Here is a 12,416-nt window from a genome sequence, read left to right as displayed (position 1 = left end):
CCGCATGAGCCCTTGATAGTTTATAAATGGGTATTTTGTCATATCTTGCCCTGTCCGACGTCTCCCTTCATCCACTTTTTGGTTGTCTGTCCCCCCAGGCATTCTTTTTAATGCCCCCAATATGTAGTAAAAGGCTTTATATTTACTTGCTATTAAGAGAAAAACTGCAGGCTTGAGGAGTCTCCAAGTTCTCCAGTGAAGATCAAAGGAGGCGTATAGAGCTTACTCTGATTGTTAACACACTTTCTTCTTCTCTCTCACCAGGATCGAGATGACCACAGTCACCCCTTTGGGGGCTACCACCTTTTTCTCATTGAACATGACCACCAGGGGAGAAGACTTCCTGTATAAGAGTAAGGGCACCTTGACTGGAGGGGTGGGGAAGGGCTGGGTGTCAGTCACACAGCTCCTGAGCGGGACAAACACCACAGCCTACGGTAGAGGTCAAGTGTAGCCTTTGGAAGCAGATGGCCGGGCCTGGCCACCTTGGTGGCCCTGGGTACTTGACTTCACTGCTCTGCGCCTCGCTTTCCTCATCCGCAAGGTGACGGTATTCATTGGCGCTACCACATAAGGGAGTTGTGAGACCTAAACAATACAGTCACTGTAAAGAGCTTAGAATAACTTGGGGCACATACTACTTACCTGACAAGTATCGTGATGAAGGTGAGGGTTACGGTTACTGTCATTTTGCTACTATTTTTATGATGGGAACTTGGGGTCTAGCGTACAATAGAAATTTGAATCTTTTATAAGATGACCCTAAGTCTTAAAAGATAGTTACTTTCATATTAATTTTGAAAGCCAAAAACATCCCATCAATTTATGAGACAGGTAGTATATTTAGGGGCCATGAGTTCATCCTGGGGAGACATTTGCTAGGACATGCGGGTCCCTGGAAGAAGTCATTGGAGGATGCCTCTTTCGAAGGCCAGTTCATTGTAAAAGGTCATTTGGGGGCCATTTCAGCCATTTTGGCCGGCTCCCTCTGCATGTAGAGCAGGAGTTGGAAGTATCCTCAAGATAAATATGGAGCCACTAATTGAAAGGTCAGTGGTTCAAGCCCCCAGCTCCATGAGAGAAAAATGCAAGTCTGTTTCCATGAAGATTTACAAGCCAGGGGAAGCTCTACTCTGCCCTGTAGGGCCACTGTGAATCCGAACAGACTCAATAGCAGTGAGTTTGGGGGTTTTGTTTTAATATCAATATAGTATAGACATTGATGAAACTTTTTACCTGAAAAAAATAATAATAAATTCACAACTGAAAACTGATGGAGCAGCTCTAGTCAGTCCTACAGGGTCACCGTAAGGAGGAATTGTCTCAGTGGCACAGGGCTGGGTTTATTTTGGTGTCTCCTCTGGAGTCCCAGAAGGGGTTACCCTGGGGACAAGGTCCTCGGGTGAGCTTGCTTCGAGCTGGGAGAAGAGCCCGATGTGGGCCCAACAGCTCAGAGTGCCAGCGATTCGCTCTGTCCTTTGAATGGCTGGTTTGTTGGCAGTGGATGCCAGGCCTGCCCACCTTCTCCGAGTATGGTAAGCATGGGCATCACTGGGAGACATGGATGATTCTGTTTTTGTTTAACTTAGATGATTATGCCCCTCTGCTGCCACCAGACAGGATCATCAGATTTAGCCAATAAAGAAAAGCACCCACCGTTTCTATTTTAAGATAAACAATGAATATCATTTAGTGGAAGGACGTTCCATACAATCTTTGGGACAGAGTTATACTGAAAAAGTAATCTGATTTCTATGGACACTTAAATGTAGATGGGTGTGCTCTATTTTATCTGGGTATCCTACCCCCAGGGGACTTTTGGTAGGGTCTAGAGACATTTTGGGGTGCTATTGGCATATCCTGGGCAGAGACCAGAGAAGCTGCTAAACAGAGGACCAGACCCAAACCCAGCCCACTCCTGTCCCGTTCATTCTGACTCAGAGCAACCTTGTAGGACCCAGGAGAACTGCTTCTTGGGTTTTCTGAGACTGTAAATCTGTACTGGAGCAGACAGCCTCATGTTATCCCAAGGCGTGGCTGGGGGGTTTGAATAGCCCCTCTTGTGGTGAGGTGCCCGCTGTACCAGCAGGACTCCTATTCACAGGACAGCCCCCCGGGACCCAGAATGAACCAGTTGAGCTTGAGAACCCTGAGCTACTGCACCCTCCCCAGGAAGGACAAAGGAAAGTGACTGGACTGGTTTTCCCACCTCCTCCTTTCTCCCTCCAGTCTTGCTTCCTGTGAGTCTTTGCATCATTTTGTTAAGTAAACAGCGTATGAAAGCATTACATGTATTCCAAAAAGTGCACAGATCACACGTGCACAGCTGGGTGCATGGTCTCAAAGTGAACACACCTGTGTAAGCAGCCCCCCAGGAGGATCCCAGGAGTCTCCGTGCTCTTCCAGCCACATCTCCCACCCACCCAGGGTACCCACTCTTCCGACTCCCACCCCATGGATGAGTTCTCCCTGTTTTGAATTCAATTTAAATGGAATCATACTGTGCATTCTTTGGTGTCTGGCAGCTGTTGCTCAACATTGCATTTATGTGCACATATTTTAATGGTTGCAACATAATGTGTGTATATTATTTTAGTTTCTACACTTATGTCATCCTAAGTGTCCTGTATGTTACCCCAGCTTTCATAATCATCTTTAAATTGTTGTATATTTCACAGACTACATATGTATACCATAACTAACCACTCCCATTCTTATGGATTGAATTATGTCCCCCCCCCCAAAAAAAATTTTTATTGTGGACTCATAACCCCTATACATGTGGATATGATTCCATTGGGGAGCAGGAGTTTCTTTATTTTTCTGGTGTGTCTTGAACCTTGTCTTCGTTATCTAGTGCTGCGATAAAGAAATACAGTGGGTGGCTTTCACAAACAGAAGCTTAATCTCTCACAATTAAAGAGGCTGAGAGTCCAAATTCAGGGTGCTAGCTCTAGGAAAAGCTTTATCCTTGTGTCAGCTCTAGTGGAAGATTCTTGTCTCCTTTCAATATCTGTAAGCTTGCTGTACCTAGGTGTCAACCTTCCCCTGGGTCTAGGAGGTTCTCAGCACAGGGACCCTTGGTACAAACTACACAACCCACTCCCCACTCATCTTTCCCTGTGACAGGTGCCCCCTTCTCTGTTGGCCTTTTCTCTGTTTTCATCTCATACATGTCATAACTGGGAGACTCCCCTTAGATCCAGACCAGAGCCGAGTGCTGAGGGAGGCTGTAGCAGTCCACGCTCATCGCCTTACAACTGATTGGATGACCGCACCAGATCACATCGTGGGGGATGATTATATCATTACACAGCTGTCAGACCACTGAGAATCAAGGCCCTGCCAAGCTGATACTGATTAGTGGCAGGGGTGCTACAATTCAATCCATGAAAGCCTAGTGACTTTGGAGATTTGAAAGGAGCAGATTAGACACCCAGCAAGCCCAAATGGGGAAAACTAGATGCCACGTGGAGCTCTCCAAGGAGCTCTGGGAAGACCGTCAGAGGATGTGAGACAAGGGCTCTCTCCGCTCATCCCCTGACCGGGCCTTGAATTCAGGCTTCTAGCCTCCTAAACAATGAGAAATAAATATGTTAAGGCCAGCAGCCACTTCTGCTGTAGCAACACTAAGAAAGTGCTGCTGTGTTGTGCTGATTTTTTGTTGTTGTTGTTTTGTTTTTAAAGTGAGATATACTGCACACACTAGAGGGGGTGTCTAAGATGGAGGAGTGGAGGAGTGGGAATGGAGGGTGACCCAAACCAAAACCCAAACCCACTGCCATCAAGTGGATTCTGACACACAGCAGCCCTGCAGGACAGAATCGAATTGCCCCAACGGGTTTCCTAGGCTGAAATCTCTAGGGGAGAATCGCCAGGTCTTTTCTCCCATGGGATCACTGAGTTCAAGCCACAGACCTTTTGCTTAAACCACGTGCTTAACCATTGTCAAGTTCCTTCTCTAAGAAACAGTAAGGCACTCATGTTTAAAATGTTGCAGTAAATATCTTCATTCATACAACTTTTGCTATATGTCGGATTATGCTTTTAAGGTACAGTCCCTCAAATCAAAAAGATTTAAAGTATAAACATTGTTAAGGGTGTTAATATTTTTAATATCTATTCTGATAAGGATGTTAGTCCTGAACCTATACTTAGTTTGACATTGAGACTGGGAGCTGATATTGACATGAGAATCTGAGATGTTATCAACAAATAGTGAAAACTGAAAACAACAAACAAGGATAGACCCTCACTAGGGAATTTGTAAACAGACTATGATACATCCAGACAGTGGAATACTATGCAGCCATGAACAATCATGAAGGAAACTATGTAAGGACATGGAAAGGTGGCTATTGTTATAAAGCAGGCTGTGGGACGCGGTGTCATTCTCATAGAGTGCATATTCTTACATGTGTAGACGTATTTCCTTAAGATGCATTTTCAGGATAGGGAAAGCGATAGAGGTGATAACTGGATGAACGGTTTCTTAGGGTTATGGCAAGGGAGGTTGGGGATAAGTGGGAAGCTAATGAGTACAAGAAAGAAGAAAATATTCCAAAATTGATTGTGGTGATGATCGCACAGTTATTTTTAATGTTTGAACTGTTGAATTATGATATACAAATTATATGTCAATAAAACTGTTAAAATTTTAAAATCTTTTTAACTTTAAAAAAAGATACATAAGAAAGATGCATGTTCATAAATGAAAACTAATACGTTATTCAAAAAGAGATAAGTAGGTATTTCATAATCATGTATTCAAAAACACAACATAGTGGTGAAATGTATACATGTCTGCAAGATCAGGTCTTTGAGCAATGAGGATTTTATTCCCATCTCCCACCCCCTTCTTTGCTTGTTTTTACATTTTAATAGTTGCCTATAAACATCACTTACTACCCTTGTGTTATCAACAAGAGGGAAGGTTGTTTTATTTTTCTGTTTCTCAAAAGAAATGTGAAGCTCTATTGGGCTGCTGAGCACATGACTGGACCTGAGGCAGAGTTTGGGCAGGTGAAGTGCTACTGCGCTGGACCCTCCAAGCCCCGTCAGGTAGAGGTGTGCCCTAGAGCAGCGGTTCTCACCTTCCTCGTGCTGAGACCCTTTCATGCAGTTCCTCATGGAGTGCTGACCCCCAACCATCACATTGTTTTCCTTGCTGCTTCATCACTGTCATTTTGCTACTGTTATGAATTGTCATGTACATATCTGATGTGCAGGATGTATTTTCATTGTTACAAATTGAACATAATTAAAGCATAGTGATTAATCACAAAACAATGTGTAATTATATATGTGAAATATTTATGTGTTTTCTGACGGTCTTAGGTGACCCCTGTGGGGTCGTGACCCACAGATTGAGAACGGCTGCTCTAGGCAGCCATGAATCTATCCTGGGTCAGAGGTGAGCTTCCCAGGACATCTCGCTCTCTCATTTCCCATGACCCAGTGGGGGTTGTCAAATGCCACAGTAGCCCCCCCCCCCCACACACACACACACACATACCCTTGTCTGCCTCTGAGTCTGCACTTCCCATCTCCTCTCCACAGGTTCGGGCGCCATCGTCGCTGCCATTGTGGTGGTTGTCATTGTCATCTTCACCGTGGTTCTGATCCTGCTGAAGATGTACAACAGGTATGGGATGTCCCGGGCTTGAAACTGGCCTGCTCCCTCAGCAAAGGCAGAGGGAACAGGACCTAACATCTGTGGTCGCAGTCACGGGCCCAGCAGTATGACTCCATCCTCAAATGCTCCAATCCTTGGTGGGTCCTTTTCTGACATCGGTACCTAGAGAAATATTTTAAAGCTATAATGATAATGGCTCTGAGCACTATGATGAGTGCTGGTATGTAACTGAGAGGCAGTGGAGGGGTGCTCCTGTCCTCTTCTGTTGGCCAGCCCCTGCTGTCGAGCTGCCACAGCAGGGGTTGAAGCGGCACTTACTAGAACCCACATACTCCCTGACTCCACATCTGGAGACCAAACTGGGAGAAATCGTGTTATTTGACCACATGAAGATAAATGTGTTAACCTTCATAGTCTCACTGTCATTTTGCTGAAGGGTGATTCTTTTGAGGGAAGAAATTTTTAAAAAGGCTCTTATTACAACCACCTCAGAGACCCGGCAGCCATTAAAAAATAGAGCTATATAGATGGGTAGATAGTTAGAATTGGGAGTGTATTTTTTATGAGGAAAGAGGTTTATGATTTATTATCAACATTTACAAAACCACACCCACATTATGATCATAGATGTGGGGCATGTACACATCCATACCCCCGGGAAATTGGGGAGGTCCACAGCAGACTGTTGACAATGTCTGCATGGTAGGACGCTGGTGGTAAGGAGAAATAGTATTTTCTTATTTTTGAATAGCAGTGTTGTGGATTGAATTGTGTCCCCACCCACCCATGCACCCTCCCTGCCAAATAGGTACTGCGAATTCTAACCTGTATGCCTAGGGTTATAATCCCATTTGGGAGTGAGTTGCTTTTGTTACATTAATGAGGCAGATTAGTGTAGCATGTTTTCTGAACACTCTCTTTTGCGATATAAAAGAGGTTAAACAAGCAAGCAGAGGTGAGGGAAGATAGAGGCTTGGTTACATGGAGGTCTCCAAGGAACCAGAAGCCACAAGTTGAAGAGACAATGGGAAAGAAAGTGCTTTGAAAATGAGGATGGCAACATACACACAAATGTGAGTGATGCAATTGATGCATGGGTTGTTATAAGAGCTGAAAGAAGCCCTGCAAAATGATAACAGGAGACAAAGGCCCTTTCCCAGATCTGACACCTAGAGAAATGCTGCCCCTGAACTCAGACCTCTGCCCTCCTGAACTGTGAGAAAATGAATTTTCATCTGTTAGAGCCGTCCCCTTGTGGTATTTCTGTTATGACAGCACTAGAGAGGCTAAGACAAGTCAGAAGCACGCACTGCTTTTATATGCTATTAATTCAACTAGTAAAGGCAGCTAATGTGCCATGCATGGCTCGGTAATCTTGACATGTATTAACGTATCTGATCCTCCCAACCCCACAGTGTGGTAATTACTGCTATCTCCAATACTATAGGTCAGGGAACTGAGGCAAAGACAAATTTAGTAACCTGCCCAGATTAACCTCCCATCCATTGCCGGGAGTCGATTCTGACCCCCGGTGGCCCTGTGAGACAGGGTAGAACTGCCCCTGCGCTTTGAAAACCTGTAATCTGTATGAAAGCCGACTGCCTCATCTTTCACCCACAGTGAACCTGGTGGGTTTGAACCACAGACCCTTGGATTAGCTGCCAAGTGCTTAACCAGTGTGCCATGCCACCAGGACTCCTTCTGCCCAAGGTTATTCAACCCTAATTGTCAGAGTTGAGATTCAAAAACAGTCTGTTTTGCTTCACAGTGAATATTCCCACCATTTCAGATAACAAAAATATTAAAAGTTGTTTTGTAAAATCTGTAGGGTATCACAATATGGATCTGTCCCAAACCAGGAAGTGGCATCAGACCTTAATGTCAATCCTCCGTCTTTGTTGGTGCTCGCAGCCTCTTTTCATCCTCCGCTGTTTACACTGAGGTCTGGGGTGGGAATGAGGAGAGCTGAAGGGAGAACTCATGCTGTTCCACGCAGGCACGTCTGTTCATCTCTGTGTCTGATCTTGGAATCTTAACATGGAAGAGTGTGGAAGTGTGGCATTTGCATCATGGCGGCCTTGGAGAAAGCCCTGTTTCTTAAGAGTGTTTAGAGGGGAAGGTGTGGTCACTGCACTAACTGCAAATAGTTCACAATTTGAAAAGACCTGTGTGCGCACACACGTGTGTGTTTAAACGAGAGAGAGAGAGAGAGTGTCAATGTGGCGAAACATGAACATCCGGTGAATCCAGGTGAAGGGACCCTAGTGTTCTTTGATGCAGCTGCTTGAGGATTTGAAATTTTATAAAAAGAAGCAAGTTGAACTAACAAGGTGAAATCAACTGTAGACATTAGAATTAATGCTTACTCTGCTGCTAAACTTTGTGGCATATGAAATGAAAGGTGGGGCTATACACGGTATATATATGTATCATCTCTTCTTAGCCATGTGAAATAGTCTTAGGTGTTTCCAGCAATGAGCTTAACAGGTGTAATGAGACTGCAGGATTGAACCAGGAAAGTTGAATGTCCTGGTCTTGTCTTTCATAGGGTCAGCCATCTGATACTCATTGTTAATAGAAACAATTTAAATTAAGTAACTAATCTCAGGCAAAGAAAACATTTAAAAGGAAGCCAAAACACCGCAGGGTCAGACTAGCTAAGTTCCTTTTCAGATGTAAAGCCTGTGGTTGACCAGTAAGCACTGTGATTTAATCCTGATCTGCATCACTCTTCATAGACCACGTTCACGGCACCCGATCCCCGTCAAATACAAAGCGAAAGGTCGAACCTTGCGTGTGTATCTCATTACAGGAAAATGAGGACCAGGCGAGAACTGGAGCCCAAGGGCCCCAAGCCAGCCTCCTCTTCTGCCCTGAGCCCAAACAACAACAACAGCCAACAGCCTGCCACTGTAACCTTCACCCCTGTTGATGTCCACATGGAGAACCGATGACGACACCGCCATCACCACCACATTACCTGTGCTCTCTCAGCCACTGTCCCAAGAGCATTCTCCAGAATCAAGACCAAGAAGCACATTTCTCCTCTGGCTGCTTCACCTTAGTTCTTCCAGTCACGTCAAAGGAAGCATCTTTGTCTGCGGTCTCTGATGCTTCCTTCATGCAACCCTGGGTGCCATCCCGCTCTGCCACCCCACCCATACCCATATCCCTGCTTTCCTCCTCCCAGAAAGCGACAGGACTTTGTTTTGTCATCTGATAAGGTAGAGCTATGTTGGAAATCCACTGAGAAGGGTTTGGGTTTCTCTCCCCGCACACAGCATTGCTAGACAGACAGACAGACATATAGCTCAGGGGTCTTATGGCCAGGTGCTTGGTGTCAAGGTTTGCTTCTGAGAACCTCACAATAGGGTCTGCCCCTGGAGTCATCTCAGAATCGGCATCAAACCCACAGCTTTGTAGCAAAATATTCAATCCCAACACCAGGCAAAGGGGAATTTGTTTTGACTAACTTGGCAGAAAACCTTTCTTTTCCAGTTGTAAGGGACCACTGGTTAGCTCCTAATAACTGGTCAGCTTGTTTCCCTCCTTAAGAGGAGTTACAGGAAAGCCTGAGTTCTCAAAAGGTTTCTACTTCACTTGTATAGGGAGCAAAACCTCACTGCCATCGATCGGTTGATTCCAACTCATCTATTCCTACGGAGTCAGAGTGAAAGGACCGTGAGCAATAACTGCCTTTGGTTGAGTGTGCTGCTGGAGCAATCCTGATGGCTGGTCAGGGCTCCTCAACGACAGGGCTGAGCAACCCTGACCCTGTTCCAGTTCTTGGTCCCAAAGAGCGGAATTCCAACAGCCCGACTCTCCTGTGAACACTTTCCCCCCACTGACCAGTATTTGGAGACTGATTATAACTCTGTTTGTCACCTGTGCCCTTCCAGGTCACCTTGCGGAGATTCAAGGAATATTGAACGCACCACACAAGCTTCACAAACCATTTCTCTGTATGGAGCTGATCTCTGACTCTTTAGCCTGGAAAGCCATCTACTGACAGGGAAAAACAATTTGAAAACAGGAAGACCCTCTTCCTTCTTGTGTGGCCTGGGAAAAGTGATCCGTTTCCTAGCCCTTCAGAGACATAGTAACAGACTTCTCCTAGTGTTTGATACCTGTAGTTAAGGGCAGTCAATACTGACTCATATCAACGCTATCGAACAGAGTAGGGCTGCCCTGTAGAGTTGTCTAATCTTTATGGGAGAAGCCCTGGCAACGCAGTGGTTCAGTGTTCCATTGCTAACCCAAAGGTCAGTGGTATGACCCCACCAGCAGCTCCAGGGGAGGAAGATGTGGCAGGCAGCATCGGTAAAGGTGCAGGTATTATGTGCCAAATAAAGGAGCCCCATGGGATGGTTCTGCCTGGGTCTGAGTCAGAAGTCGTTTGACCACAGGCAGCAGCAGTAACAGCCTTTACAGGAACACATCACAGGGCTTTTCTTCTAGGCAGCAGCTGGTGGGTTTGAACCACTGACCTTTGAGTTAACAGCACTTAATCATTGAGTGCCGGGGGCTCCTTTGCTTGGCACATAATAGCTGTATAAAAAGAGGGAGCCAGCCAGCATGCTCCTGAAATGAGGATGTATCCTATAATTAATAGGTCTGTTGATGTCATTTTTAGATCAATTGTGCATCTTACAATTGGTGGCCTCTCAGAAGCAAGGAAATAATAAATCCTTCTGTTACAGAAAGTGATGTGCTCTGCTTTTTAACCTCAAGTTGATGGGAGTCTCTCTCCCTTTTGTGGCTAGAAATCCCTTTTGAGGGGAAATCGAGGCTCAGAAAGGAAGGAGACATGTCCCAGGCCACCCAGATGATGCCACCCCACGATTCAAACACTTGAGTGATCTGAAGAAATGCTGGCTGGTTCCTCTCCCCAGCCACTCTTCCCCTCGCATGCGGAGATGTCCACCCCGAAGAGCCAGGAGCTTCGCAAGGCGCTTTCCCAGAAATCATCTCATAGGCTCTAATTTTCCCAATAGCCCCGAGGAATTTGGTTTTCCCATTTTACAAATAAGAAACAGGGGCTAAAGTAGCAAAGGAACTTTTCTGAATCCCACAGCTCGTCCAGTTGCAAACCCTAGACTCAGAATCCATTCTCTCTGACTCCAAAGTCCATCTTGTTATTCCCTCACGTGCATGCCTGGCCCTCCTGCCTCAAAGAAGCACAGACTCTTCGTGGGCTGAGCAAACGGAGGGCAGACCAGTCCATCGGGCTTGAACGGAGCGTCCACTTGAGCTGACAGTGGGTACCCAGCCACTTCAGGAGCTCCCATCGGGCCTCCATTAGCGCAGCCAACGGAGCTGTCTAAGCTCGGCTCCATTCAGCCCAGCACTGTGGCCCCAACAGCAGGAAGAGGAAGGATATCTAACCAGGGCAAAGCCATGTCTTAGACCCCAAGCTTTCTTGCCTCCCCTAAGTGTATTCTGCTTAAAGAGGCTTTTTGTTTTGTTTTATTTTTTTAATGTTTGAAAAGCTGCGATCATAAAACCCACTTCTTTTACCCACAGTGGAATCTTCCTGGGTTATCCCCCGTCTGTGTTCATCAAATAAGTGAAGGGTCGGAAGAGGAGGAAAAAGGGGAAGTGGAGTAGTCAGGAGAGAGAGAAAAGGAATTTAGTGCCATGTTCATAACTAATGGAGATAAGCTCAATAATCGTCATTTCAGAGCTCCTATGTGCAAGTTGAGGTGCTACTAAACATTAAAATGTGGCCCCTGCCCCCGGAGCCTGCAGTCAGGCTCATGTGGCGGGGATCTTACAACGTGGTTATGTATTTCATTTCTGACAACATGCCTTTCTAAACCGAGCAGGGGCTGCCTTATTTGGCCACCTGACTCAATAAAATAGATTAAGTGCTTAAAGAAAAAAGATTTTGCAAATAAAAAGATTTCAATCAAACAGTGTGGAGTTGATGTTAATTATGATTAGAGCTAATTGTGTCCGTGAACTTTATTTTCCTGTTATGAAAGCCCGCGTCTTTTCAAGCGTATTCTCACTGGTAAAAACTGTTGAAATTGATGTGCTGCCATCAACAGAATTAGAAAGCTTGGTGTCTTGCTCAAGTATTACAAAAGGAATCTAAATTTCACAGCCTGCTGTTAAGTTCCCAAGCGCTGAGATGCCAAAGTTTGGGGACCCCAGGAGTGGAAGGGGATGTTAGAATGAAACCCAGATCACCACTAGTGGTGTTTACCACAAACTACCCTCCAACAACGCGCTAAGCATAGATGGGACCTTTATGCCCAGGGACCCTAGCCCTTACAGCTTCCCTGGGAATCATGGTCCTCTCGCTTATATAAGGGGAGATCCAGGGCCAGTGTAGTAGCCTGGCTTTGGGTGATGCAGTGAATGACTGCCATTCTGGTAACCCTTCCCTTGCCATTGGAATCCTCCCAGATGCAAGACCAGCCCACGCGACAAAAACTTTAATAAAAGGCCAGCAACTCACTTTCCTATATCCTTTGGAGTTAAGGTGAAGGCACGCGATCTAGGCTCTGCCATGGACTTGGAATTCAGAAGCTGGCAACGTAGAGGATTAGGAAGTGTGTAGAATCTATTCTGGTGGCATTTCAACAGCACACGTTCTAGCAGCAGTGGTGTTGAGTATCCAGAACCCGATGTCCATAGACCTGATGGAAAGATATGCCCAACAGCAGGGAGGCCTGTAACAAGTTAGTTCATGTGGATTTAAGCATCATACCTGGAAGCACACCGCTGACCTTGACTCTGGCCCTCTTGTAGCTGAGAACCATTAACGGTGTGGGAG

General features: G+C 45.7%; 1 protein-coding gene across 1 annotated transcript in view; it reads left to right on the top strand.

The window, feature by feature from the left end:
• LOC101639218 (non-compact myelin associated protein) overlaps positions 1–11,548 on the top strand; it is a 15,839-nt gene extending 4,291 nt beyond the window's left edge. Inside the window, exons 2-4 of the mRNA XM_004705099.2 lie at positions 265–353; positions 5,560–5,644; positions 8,448–11,548. Of these exons, the coding sequence (XP_004705156.1) occupies positions 272–353; positions 5,560–5,644; positions 8,448–8,589 (309 nt within the window). The 5' untranslated portion in view covers positions 265–271 and the 3' untranslated portion in view covers positions 8,590–11,548. The remainder of the gene's footprint in view (positions 1–264; positions 354–5,559; positions 5,645–8,447) is intronic.
• Positions 11,549–12,416: the final 868 nt, after the last annotated feature.

The sequence above is a fragment of the Echinops telfairi genome, unplaced genomic scaffold, assembly GCF_000313985.2.
Source record: "Echinops telfairi isolate 266 unplaced genomic scaffold, ASM31398v2 ScPeMD7_7457;HRSCAF=8495, whole genome shotgun sequence".
In the NCBI taxonomy this organism is placed as follows: domain Eukaryota; kingdom Metazoa; phylum Chordata; class Mammalia; order Afrosoricida; family Tenrecidae; genus Echinops; species Echinops telfairi.
This window is presented reverse-complemented; position numbering and strand designations above follow the sequence as displayed.